Genomic DNA, 24,337 nt, shown 5'->3' on the forward strand with positions numbered 1-24,337 from the left:
TATTACATTTTAATAACCCCTATTATATAGTATTAACTCATATTACATGGTAATAACCCCTATTGCACGGTAATAACCCCTATTACACGGTAATAACCCCTATTACATGGTAATAACCCCTATTACATGGTAATAACCCCTATTATATAGTATTAACTCATATTACATGTAATAACCCCTACTGCACGGTAATAACCCCTATTGCACGGTAATAACCCCTATTGCACGGTAATAACCCCTATTGCACGGTAATAACCCCTATTACACGGTAATAACCCCTATTACATTTACATTTACATTTAAGTCATTTAGCAGACGCTCTTATCCAGAGCGACTTACAAATTGGTGCATTCACCTAATGACATCCAGTGGAACAGCCACTTTACAACAGTGCATCTAAATCTTTTAAGGGGGGGGGGGGGGGTTAGAAGGATTACTTTATCCTATCCTAGGTATTCCTTGAAGAGGTGGGGTTTCAGGTGTCTACGGAAGGTGGTGATTGACTCCGCTGTCCTGGCGTCGTGAGGGAGTTTGTTCCACCATTGGGGTGCCAGAGCAGCGAACAGTTTTGACTGGGCTGAGCGGGAACTGTACTTCCTCAGTGGTAGGGAGGCGAGCAGGCCAGAGGTGGATGAACGCAGTGCCCTTGTTTGGGTGTAGGGCCTGATCAGAGCCTGAAGGTACTGAGGTGCCGTTCCCCTCACAGCTCCGTAGGCAAGCACCATGGTCTTGTAGCGGATGCGAGCTTCAACTGGAAGCCAGTGGAGAGAGCGGAGGAGCGGGGTGACGTGAGAGAACTTTGGAAGGTTGAACACCAGACGGGCTGCGGCGTTCTGGATGAGTTGTAGGGGTTTAATGGCACAGGCAGGGTGCCCAGCCAACAGCGAGTTGCAGTAATCCAGACGGGAGATGACAAGTGCCTGGATTAGGACCTGCGCCGCTTCCTGTGTGAGGCAGGGTCGTACTCTGCGGATGTTGTAGAGCATGAACCTACAGGAACGGGCCACCGCCTTGATGTTAGTTGAGAACGACAGGGTGTTGTCCAGGATCACGCCAAGGTTCTTAGCGCTCTGGGAGGAGGACACAATGGAGTTGTCAACCGTGATGGCGAGATCATGGAACGGGCAGTCCTTCCCCGGGAGGAAGAGCAGCTCCGTCTTGCCGAGGTTCAGCTTGAGGTGGTGATCCGTCATCCACACTGATATGTCTGCCAGACATGCAGAGATGCGATTCGCCGCCTGGTCATCAGAAGGGGGAAAGGAGAAGATTAATTGTGTGTCGTCTGCATAGCAATGATAGGAGAGACCATGTGAGGTTACGACAGAGCCAAGTGACTTGGTGTATAGCGAGAATAGGAGAGGGCCTAGAACAGAGCCCTGGGGGACACCAGTGGTGAGAGCGCGTGGTGAGGAGACAGATTCTCGCCACGCCACCTGGTAGGAGCGACCTGTCAGGTAGGACGCAATCCAAGCGTGGGCCGCGCCGGAGATGCCCAACTCGGAGAGGGTGGAGAGGAGGATCTGATGGTTCACAGTATCGAAGGCAGCCGATAGGTCTAGAAGGATGAGAGCAGAGGAGAGAGAGTTAGCTTTAGCAGTGCGGAGCGCCTCTTTGATACAGAGAAGAGCAGTCTCAGTTGAGTGACTAGTCTTGAAACCTGACTGATTTGGATCAAGAAGGTCATTCTGAGAGAGATAGCAGGAGAGCTGGCCAAGGACGGCACGTTCAAGAGTTTTGGAGAGAAAAGAAAGAAGGGATACTGGTCTGTAGTTGTTGACATCGGAGGGATCGAGTGTAGGTTTTTTCAGAAGGGGTGCAACTCTCGCTCTCTTGAAGACGGAAGGGACGTAGCCAGCGGTCAAGGATGAGTTGATGAGCGAGGTGAGGTAAGGGAGAAGGTCTCCGGAAATGGTCTGGAGAAGAGAGGAGGGGATAGGGTCAAGCGGGCAGGTTGTTGGGCGGCCGGCCGTCACAAGATGCGAGATTTCATCTGGAGAGAGAGGGGAGAAAGAGGTCAGAGCACAGGGTAGGGCAGTGTGAGCAGAACCAGCGGTGTCGTTTGACTTAGCAAACGAGGATCGGATGTCAACGACCTTCTTTTCAAAATGGTTGACGAAGTCGTCTGCAGAGAGGGAGGAGGGGGGGGGAGGGGGAGGAGGATTCAGGAGGGAGGAGAAGGTGGCAAAGAGCTTCCTAGGGTTAGAGGCAGATGCTTGGAATTTAGAGTGGTAGAAAGTGGCTTTAGCAGCAGAGACAGAAGAGGAAAATGTAGAGAGGAGGGAGTGAAAGGATGCCAGGTCCGCAGGGAGGCGAGTTTTCCTCCATTTCCGCTCGGCTGCCCGGAGCCCTGTTCTGTGAGCTCGCAATGAGTCGTCGAGCCACGGAGCGGGAGGGGAGGACCGAGCCGGCCTGGAGGATAGGGGACATAGAGAGTCAAAGGATGCAGAAAGGGAGGAGAGGAGGGTTGAGGAGGCAAAATCAGGAGATAGGTTGGAGAAGGTTTGAGCAGAGGGAAGAGATGATAGGATGGAAGAGGAGAAAGTAGCGGGGGAGAGAGAGCGAAGGTTGGGACGGCGCGATACCATCCGAGTAGGGGCAGTGTGGGAAGTGTTGGATGAGAGCGAGAGGGAAAAGGATACAAGGTAGTGGTCGGAGACTTGGATGGGAGTTGCAATGAGGTTAGTGGAAGAACAGCATCTAGTAAAGATGAGGTCAAGCGTATTGCCTGCCTTGTGAGTAGGGGGGGAAGGTGAGAGGGTGAGGTCAAAAGAGGAGAGGAGTGGAAAGAAGGAGGCAGAGAGGAATGAGTCAAAGGTAGACGTGGGGAGGTTAAAGTCACCCAGAACTGTGAGAGGTGAGCCGTCCTCAGGAAAGGAGCTTATCAAGGCATCAAGCTCATTGATGAACTCTCCGAGGGAACCTGGAGGGCGATAAATGATAAGGATGTTAAGCTTGAAAGGGCTGGTAACTGTGACAGCATGGAATTCAAAGGAGGCGATAGACAGATGGGTAAGGGGAGAAAGAGAGAATGACCACTTGGGAGAGATGAGGATCCCGGTGCCACCACCCCACTGACCAGAAGCTCTCGGGGTGTGTGAGAACACGTGGGCAGACGAAGAGAGAGCAGTAGGAGTAGCAGTGTTATCTGTGGTGAGCCATGTTTCCGTCAGTGCCAAGAAGTCGAGGGACTGGAGGGAAGCATAGGCTGAGATGAGCTCTGCCTTGTTGGCCGCAGATCGACAGTTCCAGAGGCTACCGGAGACCTGGAACTCCACGTGGGTCGTGCGGGCTGGGACCACCAGGTTAGGGTGGCCGCGGCCACGCGGTTTGAAGCGTTTGTATGGTCTGTGCAGAGAGGAGAGAACAGGGATAGACAGACACATAGTTGACAGGCTACAGAAGAGGCTACGCTAAAGCAAAGGAGATTAGAATGACAAGTGGGCTACACGTCTCGAATGTTCAGAAAGTTAAGCTTACGTTGCAAAAAATAAATAAAATAAAAGATCTAATTGACTAAAATGATATAGTACTGCTGGCTGGTGAAGTAGGCTGGCTAGCAGTGGCTGCGTTGTTGAAAGTGTAGCTGGCTAGGTAACCTCGACAATTTCTCTAAATTTCTCTAAACTACACAATTATCTTGGATACAAGGACAGCAAAGACAACTATGTAGCTAGCTAACACTACGCTAATCAAGTCGTTCCGTTGTAATGTAAGTTTCTACAGTGCTGCTATTCGGTAGAAGTTGGCTAGCTAGCAGTGTTAGCTAGCAGTGTTGGCTAGGTAGGAGAACGGCAGCGCGGGGGACGAAAATAGCTGGCTAGTTATCCGATAATTACTCAAAACTACACAATTATCTTAGATACAAAGATAGCAAAGACAACTATGTAGCTAGCTAACACTACACTAATCAAGTCGTTCCGTTGTAATGTAATCGTTTCTACAGTGCTGCTATTCGGTGGCTAGCTGGCTAGCTAGCAAGGGTTGACTACGTTACGCTACGTTAGGACGAAAATAGCTGGCTAGCGAACCTCAATAACTACACAATTATATCTGATACAAAGACGGCTATGTAGCTAGCTAAGTAGCTAGCTAAGATCAAACAAATCAAAGACAGCAAAGACAACTGTGTAGCTAGCTAACAATACACTAATCAAGTCGTTCCGTTGTAATGCAATCGTTTCTACAGTGTTGCTATTCGGTGGCTAGCTGGCTAGCTAGCAGTGTTGACTACGTTACGTTACGACGAAAATAGCTGGCTAGCGAACCTCAATAACTACACAATTATGTTTGATACAAAGACGGCTATGTAGCTAGCTAAGATCAAACAAATCAAACCGTTGTACTGTAATGAAAATGAAAATGAAATGGTAATACTACCTGTGGAGCGAAGCGGAATGCGACTACTCCCTCCAGCTTACCGTGGAGAGCGGTAATAACCCCTATTACATGGTATTAACCCCTATTACATAGTAATAACCTCTATTACATGGTAATAACCCATATTACATGGTAATAACCCCTATTACATAGTAATAACCTCTATTACATGGTAATAACCCATATTACATGGTAATAACCTATATTACATAGTAATAACCTATATTACAAGGTAATAACCCCTATTACATAGTAATAACCCCTATTACAAGGTAATAACCCCTATTACAAGGTAATAACCCCTATTATATAGTATTAACTCCTATTACATGGTAATAACCCCTATTACATGGTAATAACCCCCTATTACAAGGTAATAACCCCTATTATATAGTATTAACTCCTATTACATGGTAATAACCCCCTATTACGTGGTAATAACCCCCTATTACAAGTTAATAACCCCTATTATATAGTAATAACCCCTATTACAAGGTAATAACCCCTATTACATGGTAATAACCCCTATTACATGGTAATAACCCCTATTACATGGTAATAACCCCTATTACATGGTAATAACCCCTATTACATGGTAATAACCCCTATTACAAGGTATTAACCCCTATTACAAGTTAATAACCCCTATTACAAGTTAATAACCCCTATTACATAGTAATAACCCATATTACATAGTAATAACCCATATTACATGATAATAACCATACAGTGTAGTCATAATAGGCAGGGGAAGGTAGAAGAGCTAGTTTTAATAATAAATAATAATTTTTTTGTTATTCTAAATGAGTTTCTGAAGTTCTTTTCACACTTCTAGTTTGTTCCTCTTTCCAAGGGACTTGATTGTAAAACGAGGACTACTCACAGTATTCACCAGCATATCTGTCTGTCTGCCTGTGTCTGTCTCTCTCTCTCTCTTTCAGCATTACCCTCTGTACCGGGCGAGTGATTCAGGCTGCACGGGTCGGGATGCTGCTCCTCCTGAAGAGCGCCACCTGCTGTTCAGAGAGAAGTATGACGTGCTGTCTCAGGAGGCCTCTCACAGGGTACGTGGACCACTGATAGACTGGTCTCAGATCAGTTTGTGCTCTTGTCCAACCCTCAATATTGCTGTCATTATGAAGCACGGTACGTGACAGGCAGTAAAGCACCTGGATTGGTTCGGTCCACAAGAACCACTACGGGTCACCGAAACCCCAGAAATAAAAAACATTATTTGTAATTTGACGGAAGTCAGTCGGAGTCTCAACTTATTGTTGAGAGTTTGAATAGAAGAATAGACAACAGTCAATCCATTATCCCATGTCAGATAGCATTTTATAGATTGCTAGGTAAGTTAGCCTAGCATGCTATCTAAACATGGAAGTAAACGTGGCTGAATTACTGACCGGGCTACCGAGGGAGCCCTGACCTCCAGGGGTTCCTGACCTCCAGGGGTTCCTGACCTCCAGGGGTTCCTGACCTCCAGGGGGCCCTGACCTCCAAGGGGCCCTGACCTCCAAGGGGCCCTGACCTCCAAGGGGCCCTGACCTCCAGAGGGCCCTGACCTCCAGAGGCCCTGACCTCCAAAGGGCCCTGACCTCCAGGGACGGTACCGGATGTCTGTCACTAGACCAAGGACTGTACTGGATGTCTGTCACGAGACCAGGGACGGTACCGGATGTCTGTCACTAGACCAGGGACGGTACCGGATGTCTGCCACTAGACCAGGGACGGTACCGGATGTCTGCCACTAGACCAGGGACGGTACCGGATGTCTGTCACTAGACCAGGTACCGGATGTCTGTCACTAGACCAGGGACGGTACCGGATGTCTGCCACTAGACCAGGGACGACGGTACCGGATGTCTGTCACTAGACCAGGGACCGGATGTCTGTCACTAGACCAGGGACGTACCGGATGTCTGTCACTAGACCAGGGACGGTACCGGATGTCTGTCACTAGACCAGGGACGGTACCGGATGTCTGCCACTAGACCAGGGACGGTACCGGATGTCTGCCACTAGACCAGGGACGGTAACGGATGTCTGCCACTAGACCAGGTACCGGATGTCTGTCACTAGACCAGGGACGGTACCGGATGTCTGTCACTAGACCAGGGACGGTACCGGATGTCTGTCACTAGACCAGGGACGGTACCGGATGTCTGTCACTAGACCAGGGACGGTACCGGATGTCTGTCACTAGACCAGGTACCGGATGTCTGTCACTAGACCAGGGACGGTACCGGATGTCTGTCACTAGACCAGGGACGGTACCGGATGTCTGTCACTAGACCAGGGACGGTACCGGATGTCTGTCACTAGACCAGGGACGGTAACGGATGTCTGTCACTAGACCAGGTACCGGATGTCTGCCACTAGACCAGGGACGGTACCGGATGTCTGTCACTAGACCAGGGACGGTACGGGATGTCTGTCACTAGACCAGGTACCGGATGTCTGTCACTAGACCAGGGACGGTACCGGATGTCTGTCACTAGACCAGGGACGGTACCGGATGTCTGCCACTAGACCAGGGACGGTACCGGATGTCTGTCACTAGACCAGGGACGGTACCGGATGTCTGCCACTAGACCAGGTACCGGATGTCTGTCACTAGACCAGGGACGGTACCGGATGTCTGTCACTAGACCAGGGACGGTACCGGATGTCTGTCACTAGACCAGGGACGGTACCGGATGTCTGCCACTAGACCAGGGACGGTACCGGATATCTGTCACTAAACCAGGGACGACGGTACCGGATGTCTGTCACTAGACCAGGTACCGGATGTCTGTCACTAGACCAGGTACCGGATGTCTGCCACTAGACCAGGGACGGTACCGGATGTCTGTCACTAGACCAGGTACCGGATGTCTGTCACTAGACCAGGGACGGTACCGGATGTCTGTCACTAGACCAGGTACCGGATGTCTGTCACTAGACCAGGGACGGTACCGGATGTCTGCCACTAGACCAGGGACGGTACCGGATGTCTGTCACTGGACCAGGGACGGTACCGGATGTCTGTCACTAGACCAGGGACGGTACCGGATGTCTGTCACTAGACCAGGGACGGTACCGGATGTCTGTCACTAGACCAGGTACCGGATGTCTGCCACTAGACCAGGGAAGGTACCGGATGTCTGCCACTAGACCAGGTACCGGATGTCTGTCACTAGACCAGGGACGGTACCGGATGTCTGTCACTAGACCAGGGATTGTACCGGATGTCTGTCACTACCCCAGGTACCGGATGTCTGCCACTAGACCAGGGACGGTACCGGATGTCTGCCACTAGACCAGGGACGACGGTACCGGATGTCTGTCACTAGACCAGGGACGGTACCGGATGTCTGTCACTAGACCAGGGACGGTACCGGATGTCTGCCACTAGACAAAGGACGGTACCGGATGTCTGCCACTAGACCAGGGACGGTAACGGATGTCTGTCACTAGACCAGGGACGGTACCGGATGTCTGTCACTAGACCAGGGACGGTACCGGATGTCTGTCACTAGACCAGGGACGGTACCGGATGTCTGTCACTAGACCAGGGACGGTACCGGATGTCTGTCACTAGACCAGGGACGGTACCGGATGTCTGTCACTAGACCAGGGACGGTACCGGATGTCTGTCACTAGACCAGGGACGGTACCGGATGTCTGTCACTAGACCAGGGACTGTACCGGATGTCTGTCACTAGACCAGGTACCGGATGTCTGTCACTAGACCAGGGACGGTACCGGATGTCTGTCACTAGACCAGGTACCGGATGTCTGTCACTAGACCAGGGACCGGATGTCTGTCACTGGACCAGGGACGGTACCGGATGTCTGTCACTAGACCAGGGACGGTACCGGATGTCTGTCACTAGACCAGGTACCGGATGTCTGTCACTAGACCAGGGACGGTACCGGATGTCTGTCACTAGACAAGGGACGGTACCGGATGTCTGTCACTAGACCAGGGACGGTACCGGATGTCTGTCACTAGACCAGGGACGGTACCGGATGTCTGTCACTAGACCAGGGACGGTACCGGATGTCTGTCACTAGACAAGGGACGGTACCGGATGTCTGTCACTAGACCAGGGACGGTACCGGATGTCTGTCACTAGACCAGGGACGGTACCGGATGTCTGTCACTAGACCAGGGACGGTATCGGATGTCTGTCACTAGACCAGGGACGGTACCGGATGTCTGTCACTAGACCAGGTACCGGATGTCTGTCACTAGACCAGGGACCGGATGTCTGTCACTGGACCAGGGACGGTACTGGATGTCTGTCACTAGACCAGGGACGGTACCGGATGTCTGTCACTAGACCAGGTACCGGATGTCTGTCACTAGACCAGGGACGGTACCGGATGTCTGTCACTAGACCAGGTACCGGATGTCTGTCGCTAGACCAGGGACGGTACCGGATGTCTGCCACTAGACCAGGGACGGTACCGGATGTCTGTCACTAGACCAGGGACGGTACCGGATGTCTGTCACTAGACCAGGGACGGTACCGGATGTCTGTCACTAGACCAGGGACGGTACCGGATGTCTGCCACTAGACCAGGGACGACGGTACCGGATGTCTGTCACTAGACCAGGGACCGGATGTCTGTCACTAGACCAGGGACGGTACCGGATGTCTGTCACTGGACCAGGGACGGTACCGGATGTCTGTCACTAGACCAGGGACGGTACCGGATGTCTGTCACTAGACCAGGGACGGTACCGGATGTCTGCCACTAGACCAGGGACGACGGTACCGGATGTCTGTCACTAGACCAGGGACGGTACCGGATGTCTGTCACTAGACCAGGGACGGTACCGGATGTCTGCCACTAGACAAAGGACGGTACCGGATGTCTGCCACTAGACCAGGGACGGTAACGGATGTCTGTCACTAGACCAGGGACGGTACCGGATGTCTGTCACTAGACCAGGGACGGTACCGGATGTCTGTCACTAGACCAGGGACGGTACCGGATGTCTGTCACTAGACCAGGGACGGTACCGGATGTCTGTCACTAGACCAGGGACGGTACCGGATGTCTGTCACTAGACCAGGGACGGTACCGGATGTCTGTCACTAGACCAGGGACGGTACCGGATGTCTGTCACTAGACCAGGGACGGTACCGGATGTCTGTCACTAGACCAGGTACCGGATGTCTGTCACTAGACCAGGGACCGGATGTCTGTCACTGGACCAGGGACGGTACCGGATGTCTGTCACTAGACCAGGGACGGTACCGGATGTCTGTCACTAGACCAGGTACCGGATGTCTGTCACTAGACCAGGGACCGGATGTCTGTCACTAGACCAGGGACGTACCGGATGTCTGTCACTAGACCAGGGACGGTACCGGATGTCTGTCACTAGACCAGGGACGGTACCGGATGTCTGCCACTAGACCAGGGACGGTACCGGATGTCTGCCACTAGACCAGGGACGGTAACGGATGTCTGCCACTAGACCAGGTACCGGATGTCTGTCACTAGACCAGGGACGGTACCGGATGTCTGTCACTAGACCAGGGACGGTACCGGATGTCTGTCACTAGACCAGGGACGGTACCGGATGTCTGTCACTAGACCAGGGACGGTACCGGATGTCTGTCACTAGACCAGGTACCGGATGTCTGTCACTAGACCAGGGACGGTACCGGATGTCTGTCACTAGACCAGGGACGGTACCGGATGTCTGTCACTAGACCAGGGACGGTACCGGATGTCTGTCACTAGACCAGGGACGGTAACGGATGTCTGTCACTAGACCAGGTACCGGATGTCTGCCACTAGACCAGGGACGGTACCGGATGTCTGTCACTAGACCAGGGACGGTACGGGATGTCTGTCACTAGACCAGGTACCGGATGTCTGTCACTAGACCAGGGACGGTACCGGATGTCTGTCACTAGACCAGGGACGGTACCGGATGTCTGCCACTAGACCAGGGACGGTACCGGATGTCTGTCACTAGACCAGGGACGGTACCGGATGTCTGCCACTAGACCAGGTACCGGATGTCTGTCACTAGACCAGGGACGGTACCGGATGTCTGTCACTAGACCAGGGACGGTACCGGATGTCTGTCACTAGACCAGGGACGGTACCGGATGTCTGCCACTAGACCAGGGACGGTACCGGATATCTGTCACTAAACCAGGGACGACGGTACCGGATGTCTGTCACTAGACCAGGTACCGGATGTCTGTCACTAGACCAGGTACCGGATGTCTGCCACTAGACCAGGGACGGTACCGGATGTCTGTCACTAGACCAGGTACCGGATGTCTGTCACTAGACCAGGGACGGTACCGGATGTCTGTCACTAGACCAGGTACCGGATGTCTGTCACTAGACCAGGGACGGTACCGGATGTCTGCCACTAGACCAGGGACGGTACCGGATGTCTGTCACTGGACCAGGGACGGTACCGGATGTCTGTCACTAGACCAGGGACGGTACCGGATGTCTGTCACTAGACCAGGGACGGTACCGGATGTCTGTCACTAGACCAGGTACCGGATGTCTGCCACTAGACCAGGGAAGGTACCGGATGTCTGCCACTAGACCAGGTACCGGATGTCTGTCACTAGACCAGGGACGGTACCGGATGTCTGTCACTAGACCAGGGATTGTACCGGATGTCTGTCACTACCCCAGGTACCGGATGTCTGCCACTAGACCAGGGACGGTACCGGATGTCTGCCACTAGACCAGGGACGACGGTACCGGATGTCTGTCACTAGACCAGGGACGGTACCGGATGTCTGTCACTAGACCAGGGACGGTACCGGATGTCTGCCACTAGACAAAGGACGGTACCGGATGTCTGCCACTAGACCAGGGACGGTAACGGATGTCTGTCACTAGACCAGGGACGGTACCGGATGTCTGTCACTAGACCAGGGACGGTACCGGATGTCTGTCACTAGACCAGGGACGGTACCGGATGTCTGTCACTAGACCAGGGACGGTACCGGATGTCTGTCACTAGACCAGGGACGGTACCGGATGTCTGTCACTAGACCAGGGACGGTACCGGATGTCTGTCACTAGACCAGGGACGGTACCGGATGTCTGTCACTAGACCAGGGACTGTACCGGATGTCTGTCACTAGACCAGGTACCGGATGTCTGTCACTAGACCAGGGACGGTACCGGATGTCTGTCACTAGACCAGGTACCGGATGTCTGTCACTAGACCAGGGACCGGATGTCTGTCACTGGACCAGGGACGGTACCGGATGTCTGTCACTAGACCAGGGACGGTACCGGATGTCTGTCACTAGACCAGGGACGACGGTACCGGATGTCTGTCACTAGACCAGGGACGGTACCGGATGTCTGTCACTAGACCAGGGACGGTACCGGATGTCTGCCACTAGACAAAGGACGGTACCGGATGTCTGCCACTAGACCAGGGACGGTAACGGATGTCTGTCACTAGACCAGGGACGGTACCGGATGTCTGTCACTAGACCAGGGACGGTACCGGATGTCTGTCACTAGACCAGGGACGGTACCGGATGTCTGTCACTAGACCAGGGACGGTACCGGATGTCTGTCACTAGACCAGGGACGGTACCGGATGTCTGTCACTAGACCAGGGACGGTACCGGATGTCTGTCACTAGACCAGGGACGGTACCGGATGTCTGTCACTAGACCAGGGACGGTACCGGATGTCTGTCACTAGACCAGGTACCGGATGTCTGTCACTAGACCAGGGACCGGATGTCTGTCACTGGACCAGGGACGGTACCGGATGTCTGTCACTAGACCAGGGACGGTACCGGATGTCTGTCACTAGACCAGGTACCGGATGTCTGTCACTAGACCAGGGACCGGATGTCTGTCACTAGACCAGGGACGTACCGGATGTCTGTCACTAGACCAGGGACGGTACCGGATGTCTGTCACTAGACCAGGGACGGTACCGGATGTCTGCCACTAGACCAGGGACGGTACCGGATGTCTGCCACTAGACCAGGGACGGTAACGGATGTCTGCCACTAGACCAGGTACCGGATGTCTGTCACTAGACCAGGGACGGTACCGGATGTCTGTCACTAGACCAGGGACGGTACCGGATGTCTGTCACTAGACCAGGGACGGTACCGGATGTCTGTCACTAGACCAGGGACGGTACCGGATGTCTGTCACTAGACCAGGTACCGGATGTCTGTCACTAGACCAGGGACGGTACCGGATGTCTGTCACTAGACCAGGGACGGTACCGGATGTCTGTCACTAGACCAGGGACGGTACCGGATGTCTGTCACTAGACCAGGGACGGTAACGGATGTCTGTCACTAGACCAGGTACCGGATGTCTGCCACTAGACCAGGGACGGTACCGGATGTCTGTCACTAGACCAGGGACGGTACGGGATGTCTGTCACTAGACCAGGTACCGGATGTCTGTCACTAGACCAGGGACGGTACCGGATGTCTGTCACTAGACCAGGGACGGTACCGGATGTCTGCCACTAGACCAGGGACGGTACCGGATGTCTGTCACTAGACCAGGGACGGTACCGGATGTCTGCCACTAGACCAGGTACCGGATGTCTGTCACTAGACCAGGGACGGTACCGGATGTCTGTCACTAGACCAGGGACGGTACCGGATGTCTGTCACTAGACCAGGGACGGTACCGGATGTCTGCCACTAGACCAGGGACGGTACCGGATATCTGTCACTAAACCAGGGACGACGGTACCGGATGTCTGTCACTAGACCAGGTACCGGATGTCTGTCACTAGACCAGGTACCGGATGTCTGCCACTAGACCAGGGACGGTACCGGATGTCTGTCACTAGACCAGGTACCGGATGTCTGTCACTAGACCAGGGACGGTACCGGATGTCTGTCACTAGACCAGGTACCGGATGTCTGTCACTAGACCAGGGACGGTACCGGATGTCTGCCACTAGACCAGGGACGGTACCGGATGTCTGTCACTGGACCAGGGACGGTACCGGATGTCTGTCACTAGACCAGGGACGGTACCGGATGTCTGTCACTAGACCAGGGACGGTACCGGATGTCTGTCACTAGACCAGGTACCGGATGTCTGCCACTAGACCAGGGAAGGTACCGGATGTCTGCCACTAGACCAGGTACCGGATGTCTGTCACTAGACCAGGGACGGTACCGGATGTCTGTCACTAGACCAGGGATTGTACCGGATGTCTGTCACTACCCCAGGTACCGGATGTCTGCCACTAGACCAGGGACGGTACCGGATGTCTGCCACTAGACCAGGGACGACGGTACCGGATGTCTGTCACTAGACCAGGGACGGTACCGGATGTCTGTCACTAGACCAGGGACGGTACCGGATGTCTGCCACTAGACAAAGGACGGTACCGGATGTCTGCCACTAGACCAGGGACGGTAACGGATGTCTGTCACTAGACCAGGGACGGTACCGGATGTCTGTCACTAGACCAGGGACGGTACCGGATGTCTGTCACTAGACCAGGGACGGTACCGGATGTCTGTCACTAGACCAGGGACGGTACCGGATGTCTGTCACTAGACCAGGGACGGTACCGGATGTCTGTCACTAGACCAGGGACGGTACCGGATGTCTGTCACTAGACCAGGGACGGTACCGGATGTCTGTCACTAGACCAGGGACTGTACCGGATGTCTGTCACTAGACCAGGTACCGGATGTCTGTCACTAGACCAGGGACGGTACCGGATGTCTGTCACTAGACCAGGTACCGGATGTCTGTCACTAGACCAGGGACCGGATGTCTGTCACTGGACCAGGGACGGTACCGGATGTCTGTCACTAGACCAGGGACGGTACCGGATGTCTGTCACTAGACCAGGTACCGGATGTCTGTCACTAGACCAGGGACGGTACCGGATGTCTGTCACTAGACAAGGGACGGTACCGGATGTCTGTCACTAGACCAGGGACGGTACCGGATGTCTGTCACTAGACCAGGGACGGTACCGGATGTCTGTCACTAGACCAGGGACGGTACCGGATGTCTGTCACTAGACAAGGGACGGTACCGGATGTCTGTCACTAGACCAGGGACGGTACCGGATGTCTGTCACTAGACCAGGGACGGTACCGGATGTCTGTCACTAGACCAGGGACGGTATCGGATGTCTGTCACTAGACCAGGGACGGTACCGGATGTCTGTCACTAGACCAGGTACCGGATGTCTGTCACTAGACCAGGGACCGGATGTCTGTCACTGGACCAGGGACGGTACTGGATGTCTGTCACTAGACCAGGGACGGTACCGGATGTCTGTCACTAGACCAGGTACCGGATGTCTGTCACTAGACCAGGGACGGTACCGGATGTCTGTCACTAGACCAGGTACCGGATGTCTGTCGCTAGACCAGGGACGGTACCGGATGTCTGCCACTAGACCAGGGACGGTACCGGATGTCTGTCACTAGACCAGGGACGGTACCGGATGTCTGTCACTAGACCAGGGACGGTACCGGATGTCTGTCACTAGACCAGGGACGGTACCGGATGTCTGCCACTAGACCAGGGACGACGGTACCGGATGTCTGTCACTAGACCAGGGACCGGATGTCTGTCACTAGACCAGGGACGGTACCGGATGTCTGTCACTGGACCAGGGACGGTACCGGATGTCTGTCACTAGACCAGGGACGGTACCGGATGTCTGTCACTAGACCAGGGACGGTACCGGATGTCTGCCACTAGACCAGGGACGACGGTACCGGATGTCTGTCACTAGACCAGGGACGGTACCGGATGTCTGTCACTAGACCAGGGACGGTACCGGATGTCTGCCACTAGACAAAAGACGGTACCGGATGTCTGCCACTAGACCAGGGACGGTAACGGATGTCTGTCACTAGACCAGGGACGGTACCGGATGTCTGTCACTAGACCAGGGACGGTACCGGATGTCTGTCACTAGACCAGGGACGGTACCGGATGTCTGTCACTAGACCAGGGACGGTACCGGATGTCTGTCACTAGACCAGGGACGGTACCGGATGTCTGTCACTAGACCAGGGACGGTACCGGATGTCTGTCACTAGACCAGGGACGGTACCGGATGTCTGTCACTAGACCAGGGACGGTACCGGATGTCTGTCACTAGACCAGGTACCGGATGTCTGTCACTAGACCAGGGACCGGATGTCTGTCACTGGACCAGGGACGGTACCGGATGTCTGTCACTAGACCAGGGACGGTACCGGATGTCTGTCACTAGACCAGGTACCGGATGTCTGTCACTAGACCAGGGACCGGATGTCTGTCACTAGACCAGGGACGGTACCGGATGTCTGTCACTAGACCAGGGACGGTACCGGATGTCTGTCACTAGACCAGGGACGGTATCGGATGTCTGTCACTAGACCAGGGACGGTACCGGATGTCTGTCACTAGACCAGGGACGGTACCGGATGTCTGCCACTAGACCAGGGACGGTACCGGATGTCTGCCACTAGACCAGGGACGGTACCGGATGTCTGCCACTAGACCAGGGACGGTAACGGATGTCTGCCACTAGACCAGGGACGGTAACGGATGTCTGCCACTAGACCAGGTACCGGATGTCTGTCACTAGACCAGGGACGGTACCGGATGTCTGTCACTAGACGAGGGACGGTACCGGATGTCTGTCACTAGACCAGGGACGGTACCGGATGTCTGTCACTAGACCAGGGACGGTACCGGATGTCTGTCACTAGACCAGGGACGGTACCGGATGTCTGTCACTAGACCAGGTACCGGATGTCTGTCACTAGACCAGGGACCGGATGTCTGTCACTGGACCAGGGACGGTACCGGATGTCTGTCACTAGACCAGGGACGGTACCGGATGTCTGTCACTAGACCAGGGACGGTACCGGATGTCTGTCACTAGACCAGGGACGGTACCGGATGTCTGTCACTAGACCAGGGACGGTACCGGATGTCTGTCACTAGACCAGGTACCGGATGTCTGTCACTAGACCAGGGACGGTACCGGATGTCTGTCGCTAGACCAGGGACAGTACCGGATGTCTGCCACTAGACCAGGGACGACGGTACCGGATGTCTGTCACTAGACCAGGGACCGGATGTCTGTCACTAGACCAGGGACGGTACCGGATGTCTGTCACTAGACCAGGGACGGTACCGGATGTCTGTCACTAGACCAGGGACGGTACCGGATGTCTGTCACTAGACCAGGGACGGTACCGGATGTCTGTCACTAGACCAGGGACGGTACCGGATGTCTGCCACTAGACCAGGGACGGTACCGGATGTCTGCCACTAGACCAGGGACGGTACCGGATGTCTGCCACTAGACCAGGGACGGTACCGGATGTCTGCCACTAGACCAGGGACGGTACCGGATGTCTGCCACTAGACCAGGTACCGGATGTCTGTCACTAGACCAGGGACGGTACCGGATGTCTGTTACTAGACCAGGGACGGTACCGGATGTCTGTCACTAGACCAGGTACCGGATGTCTGTCACTAGACCAGGTACCGGATGTCTGCCACTAGACCAGGGACGGTACCGGATGTCTGTCACTAAACCAGGTACCGGATGTCTGTCACTAGACCAGGGACGGTACCGGATGTCTGCCACTAGACCAGGGACGGTACCGGATGTCTGTCACTGGACCAGGGACGGTACCGGATGTCTGTCACTGGACCAGGGACGGTACCGGATGTCTGTCACTAGACCAGGTACCGGATGTCTGTCACTAGACCAGGTACCGGATGTCTGTCACTGGACCAGGGACGGTACCGGATGTCTGTCACTAGACCAGGTACCGGATGTCTGCCACTAGACCAGGGACGGTACCGGATGTCTGCCACTAGACCAGGTACCGGATGTCTGTCACTAGACCAGGGACGGTACCGGATGTCTGTCACTAGACCAGGGACGGTACCGGATGTCTGCCACTAGACCAGGGATGGTACCGGATGTCTGTCACTAGACCAGGGACGGTACCGGATGTCTGTCACTAGACCAGGGACGGTACCGGATGTCTGCCACTAGACCAGGGACGGTACCGGATGTCTGCCACTAGACCAGGGACGACGGTACAGGATGTCTGTCACTAGACCAGGGACCGGATGTCTGTCACTAGACCAGGGACGGTACCGGATGTCTGTCACTAGACCAGGGACGGTACCGGATGTCTGCCACTAGACCAAGGACGGTACCGGATGTCTGCCACTAGACCAGGGACGGTAACGGATGTCTGCCACTAGACCAGGGACGGGATGTCTGTCACTAGACCAGGGACGGTACCGGATGTCTGTCACTAGACAAGGGACGGTACCGGATGTCTGTCACTAGACCAGGGACCGTACCGGATGTCTGTCACTAGACCAGGGACGGTACCGGATGTCTGTCACTAGACCAGGGACGGTATCGGATGTCTGTCACTAGACCAGGGACGGTACCGGATGTCTGTCACTAGACCAGGTACCGGATGTCTGTCACTAGACCAGGGACCGGATGTCTGTCACTGGACCAGGGACGGTACCGGATGTCTGTCACTAGACCAGGGACGGTACCGGATGTCTGTCACTAGACCAGGTACCGGATGTCTGTCACTAGACCAGGGACGGTACCGGATGTCTGTCACTAGACCAGGGACGGTACCGGATGTCTGCCACTAGACCAGGGACGACGGTACCGGATGTCTGTCACTAGACCAGGGACCGGATGTCTGTCACTAGACCAGGGACGGTACCGGATGTCTGTCACTAGACCAGGGACGGTACCGGATGTCTGTCACTAGACCAGGGACGGTACCGGATGTCTGTCACTAGACCAGGGACGGTACCGGATGTCTGTCACTAGACCAGGGACGGTACCTGGATGTCTGCCACTAGACCAGGGACGGTACCGGATGTCTGTCACTAGACCAGGGACGGTACCGGATGTCTGCCACTAGACCAGGGACGGTACCGGATGTCTGCCACTAGACCAGGGACGGTAACGGATGTCTGTCACTAGACCAGGGACGGTACCGGATGTCTGTCACTAGACCAGGTACCGGATGTCTGTCACTAGACCAGGTACCGGATGTCTGTCACTAGACCAGGTACCGGATGTCTGCCACTAGACCAGGGACGGTACCGGATGTCTGTCACTAGACCAGGTACCGGATGTCTGTCACTAGACCAGGGACGGTACCGGATGTCTGCCACTAGACCAGGGACGGTACCGGATGTCTGTCACTGGACCAGGGACGGTACCGGATGTCTGTCACTAGACCAGGTACCGGATGTCTGTCACTAGACCAGGTACCGGATGTCTGCCACTAGACCAGGGACGGTACCGGATGTCTGCCACTAGACCAGGTACCGGATGTCTGTCACTAGACCAGGGACGGTACCGGATGTCTGTCACTAGACCAGGGACGGTACCGGATGTCTGCCACTAGACCAGGGATGGTACCGGATGTCTGTCACTACCCCAGGTACCGGATGTCTGCCACTAGACCAGGGACGGTACCGGATGTCTGCCACTAGACCAGGGACGACGGTACCGGATGTCTGTCACTAGACCAGGGACGGTACCGGATGTCTGCCACTAGACCAGGGACGACGGTACCGGATGTCTGTCACTAGACCAGGGACGGTACCGGATGTCTGTCACTAGACCAGGGACGGTACCGGATGTCTGCCACTAGACAAAGGACGGTACCGGATGTCTGCCACTAGACCAGGGACGGTAACGGATGTCTGTCACTAGACCAGGGACGGTACCGGATGTCTGTCACTAGACCAGGGACGGTACCGGATGTCTGTCACTAGACCAGGGACGGTACCGGATGTCTGTCACTAGACCAGGGACGGTACCGGATGTCTGTCACTAGACCAGGGACGGTACCGGATGTCTGTCACTAGACCAGGTACCGGATGTCTGTCACTAGACCAGGGACCGGATGTCTGTCACTGGACCAGGGACGGTACCGGATGTCTGTCACTAGACCAGGGACGGTACCGGATGTCTGTCACTAGACAAGGGACGGTACCGGATGTCTGTCACTAGACCAGGGACGGTACCGGATGTCTGTCACTAGACCAGGGACGGTACCGGATGTCTGTCACTAGACCAGGGACGGTACCGGATGTCTGTCACTAGACAAGGGACGGTACCGGATGTCTGTCACTAGACCAGGGACGGTACCGGATGTCTGTCACTAGACCAGGGACGGTACCGGATGTCTGTCACTAGACCAGGGACGGTACCGGATGTCTGCCACTAGACCAGGGACGGTACCGGATGTCTGTCACTAGACCAGGGACGGTACCGGATGTCTGCCACTAGACCAGGTACCGGATGTCTGTCACTAGACCAGGGACGGTACCGGATGTCTGTCACTAGACCAGGGACGGTACCGGATGTCTGTCACTAGACCAGGGACGGTACCGGATGTCTGCCACTAGACCAGGGACGGTACCGGATATCTGTCACTAAACCAGGGACGACGGTACCGGATGTCTGTCACTAGACCAGGTACCGGATGTCTGTCACTAGACCAGGGACGGTACCGGATGTCTGTCACTAGACCAGGTACCGGATGTCTGTCACTAGACCAGGTACCGGATGTCTGTCACTAGACCAGGGACGGTACCGGATGTCTGCCACTAGACCAGGTACCGGATGTCTGCCACTAGACCAGGGACGGTACCGGATGTCTGTCACTAGACCAGGTACCGGATGTCTGTCACTAGACCAGGGACGGTACCGGATGTCTGCCACTAGACCAGGGACGGTACCGGATGTCTGTCACTGGACCAGGGACGGTACCGGATGTCTGTCACTAGACCAGGGACGGTACCGGATGTCTGTCACTAGACCAGGGACGGTACCGGATGTCTGTCACTAGACCAGGTACCGGATGTCTGCCACTAGACCAGGGAAGGTACCGGATGTCTGCCACTAGACCAGGTACCGGATGTCTGTCACTAGACCAGGGACGGTACCGGATGTCTGTCACTAGACCAGGGATTGTACCGGATGTCTGTCACTACCCCAGGTACCGGATGTCTGCCACTAGACCAGGGACGGTACCGGATGTCTGCCACTAGACCAGGGACGACGGTACCGGATGTCTGTCACTAGACCAGGGACGGTACCGGATGTCTGTCACTAGACCAGGGACGGTACCGGATGTCTGCCACTAGACCAGGGACGGTACCGGATGTCTGTCACTAGACCAGGTACCGGATGTCTGTCACTAGACCAGGGACGGTACCGGATGTCTGCCACTAGACCAGGGACGGTACCGGATGTCTGCCACTAGACCAGGGACGGTACCGGATGTCTGTCACTAGACCAGGTACCGGATGTCTGTCACTAGACCAGGGACGGTACCGGATGTCTGCCACTAGACCAGGGACGGTACCGGATGTCTGTCACTGGACCAGGGACGGTACCGGATGTCTGTCACTAGACCAGGGACGGTACCGGATGTCTGTCACTAGACCAGGGACGGTACCGGATGTCTGTCACTAGACCAGGTACCGGATGTCTGCCACTAGACCAGGGAAGGTACCGGATGTCTGCCACTAGACCAGGTACCGGATGTCTGTCACTAGACCAGGGACGGTACCGGATGTCTGTCACTAGACCAGGGATTGTACCGGATGTCTGTCACTACCCCAGGTACCGGATGTCTGCCACTAGACCAGGGACGGTACCGGATGTCTGCCACTAGACCAGGGACGACGGTACCGGATGTCTGTCACTAGACCAGGGACGGTACCGGATGTCTGTCACTAGACCAGGGACGACGGTACCGGATGTCTGTCACTAGACCAGGGACGGTACCGGATGTCTGTCACTAGACCAGGGACGGTACCGGATGTCTGTCACTAGACCAGGGACGGTACCGGATGTCTGTCACTAGACCAGGGACGGTACCGGATGTCTGTCACTAGACCAGGGACGGTACCGGATGTCTGCCACTAGACAAAGGACGGTACCGGATGTCTGTCACTAGACCAGGGACGGTACCGGATGTCTGTCACTAGACCAGGGACGGTACCGGATGTCTGTCACTAGACCAGGGACGGTACCGGATGTCTGTCACTAGACCAGGGACTGTACCGGATGTCTGTCACTAGACCAGGTACCGGATGTCTGTCACTAGACCAGGGACGGTACCGGATGTCTGTCACTAGACCAGGTACCGGATGTCTGTCACTAGACCAGGGACCGGATGTCTGTCACTGGACCAGGGACGGTACCGGATGTCTGTCACTAGACCAGGGACGGTACCGGATGTCTGTCACTAGACCAGGTACCGGATGTCTGTCACTAGACCAGGGACGGTACCGGATGTCTGTCACTAGACAAGGGACGGTACCGGATGTCTGTCACTAGACCAGGGACGGTACCGGATGTCTGTCACTAGACCAGGGACGGTACCGGATGTCTGTCACTAGACCAGGGACGGTACCGGATGTCTGTCACTAGACAAGGGACGGTACCGGATGTCTGTCACTAGACCAGGGACGGTACCGGATGTCTGTCACTAGACCAGGGACGGTACCGGATGTCTGTCACTAGACCAGGGACGGTATCGGATGTCTGTCACTAGACCAGGGACGGTACCGGATGTCTGTCACTAGACCAGGTACCGGATGTCTGTCACTAGACCAGGGACCGGATGTCTGTCACTGGACCAGGGACGGTACTGGATGTCTGTCACTAGACCAGGGACGGTACCGGATGTCTGTCACTAGACCAGGTACCGGATGTCTGTCACTAGACCAGGGACGGTACCGGATGTCTGTCACTAGACCAGGGACGGTACCGGATGTCTGCCACTAGACCAGGGACGACGGTACCGGATGTCTGTCACTAGACCAGGGACCGGATGTCTGTCACTAGACCAGGGACGGTACCGGATGTCTGTCACTGGACCAGGGACGGTACCGGATGTCTGTCACTAGACCAGGGACGGTACCGGATGTCTGTCACTAGACCAGGGACGGTACCGGATGTCTGCCACTAGACCAGGGACGACGGTACCGGATGTCTGTCACTAGACCAGGGACGGTACCGGATGTCTGTCACTAGACCAGGGACGGTACCGGATGTCTGCCACTAGACAAAGGACGGTACCGGATGTCTGCCACTAGACCAGGGACGGTAACGGATGTCTGTCACTAGACCAGGGACGGTACCGGATGTCTGTCACTAGACCAGGGACGGTACCGGATGTCTGTCACTAGACCAGGGACGGTACCGGATGTCTGTCACTAGACCAGGGACGGTACCGGATGTCTGTCACTAGACCAGGGACGGTACCGGATGTCTGTCACTAGACCAGGGACGGTACCGGATGTCTGTCACTAGACCAGGGACGGTACCGGATGTCTGTCACTAGACCAGGGACGGTACCGGATGTCTGTCACTAGACCAGGTACCGGATGTCTGTCACTAGACCAGGGACCGGATGTCTGTCACTGGACCAGGGACGGTACCGGATGTCTGTCACTAGACCAGGGACGGTACCGGATGTCTGTCACTAGACCAGGTACCGGATGTCTGTCACTAGACCAGGGACGGTACCGGATGTCTGTCACTAGACAAGGGACGGTACCGGATGTCTGTCACTAGACCAGGGACGGTACCGGATGTCTGTCACTAGACCAGGGACGGTACCGGATGTCTGTCACTAGACCAGGGACGGTACCGGATGTCTGTCACTAGACAAGGGACGGTACCGGATGTCTGTCACTAGACCAGGGACGGTACCGGATGTCTGTCACTAGACCAGGGACGGTACCGGATGTCTGTCACTAGACCAGGGACGGTACCGGATGTCTGTCACTAGACCAGGGACGGTACCGGATGTCTGTCACTAGACCAGGGACGGTATCGGATGTCTGTCACTAGACCAGGGACGGTACCGGATGTCTGTCACTAGACCAGGTACCGGATGTCTGTCACTAGACCAGGGACCGGATGTCTGTCACTGGACCAGGGACGGTACTGGATGTCTGTCACTAGACCAGGGACGGTACCGGATGTCTGTCACTAGACCAGGTACCGGATGTCTGTCACTAGACCAGGGACGGTACCGGATGTCTGTCACTAGACCAGGGACGGTACCGGATGTCTGCCACTAGACCAGGGACGACGGTACCGGATGTCTGTCACTAGACCAGGGACCGGATGTCTGTCACTAGACCAGGGACGGTACCGGATGTCTGTCACTAGACCAGGGACGGTACCGGATGTCTGTCACTAGACCAGGGACGGTACCGGATGTCTGTCACTAGACCAGGGACGGTACCGGATGTCTGCCACTAGACCAGGGACGGTACCGGATGTCTGTCACTAGACCAGGGACGGTACCGGATGTCTGCCACTAGACCAGGGACGGTACCGGATGTCTGCCACTAGACCAGGGACGGTAACGGATGTCTGCCACTAGACCAGGGACGGTACCGGATGTCTGTCACTAGACCAGGGACGGTACCGGATGTCTGCCACTAGACCAGGGACGGTACCGGATGTCTGTCACTAGACCAGGGACGGTACCGGATGTCTGTCACTAGACCAGGTACCGGATGTCTGTCACTAGACCAGGGACGGTACCGGATGTCTGTCACTAGACCAGGGACGGTACCGGATGTCTGCCACTAGACCAGGGACGACGGTACCGGATGTCTGTCACTAGACCAGGGACGGTACCGGATGTCTGCCACTAGACCAGGGACGGTACCGGATGTCTGTCACTAGACCAGGGACGGTACCGGATGTCTGTCACTAGACCAGGGACTGGATGTCTGTCACTAGACCAGGGACGGTACCGGATGTCTGTCACTAGACCAGGGACGGTACCGGATGTCTGTCACTAGACCAGGGACGGTACCGGATGTCTGTCACTAGACCAGGGACGGTACCGGATGTCTGCCACTAGACCAGGGACGGTACCGGATGTCTGTCACTAGAC

The 24,337-nt window shown here is 55.4% G+C and overlaps 1 protein-coding gene across 1 annotated transcript in view; it reads left to right on the top strand.

Moving 5' to 3' along the window:
• Positions 1 to 24,337, top strand: part of LOC129823563 (metallophosphoesterase 1-like) — a 152,951-nt gene that overhangs the window by 54,138 nt on the left and 74,476 nt on the right. The window contains exon 7 of the mRNA XM_055882391.1: positions 5,319 to 5,441. Within this exon, the coding sequence (XP_055738366.1) occupies positions 5,319 to 5,441 (123 nt within the window). The remainder of the gene's footprint in view (positions 1 to 5,318; positions 5,442 to 24,337) is intronic.

The sequence above is a fragment of the Salvelinus fontinalis genome, chromosome 26, assembly GCF_029448725.1.
Source record: "Salvelinus fontinalis isolate EN_2023a chromosome 26, ASM2944872v1, whole genome shotgun sequence".
Taxonomy (NCBI): domain Eukaryota; kingdom Metazoa; phylum Chordata; class Actinopteri; order Salmoniformes; family Salmonidae; genus Salvelinus; species Salvelinus fontinalis.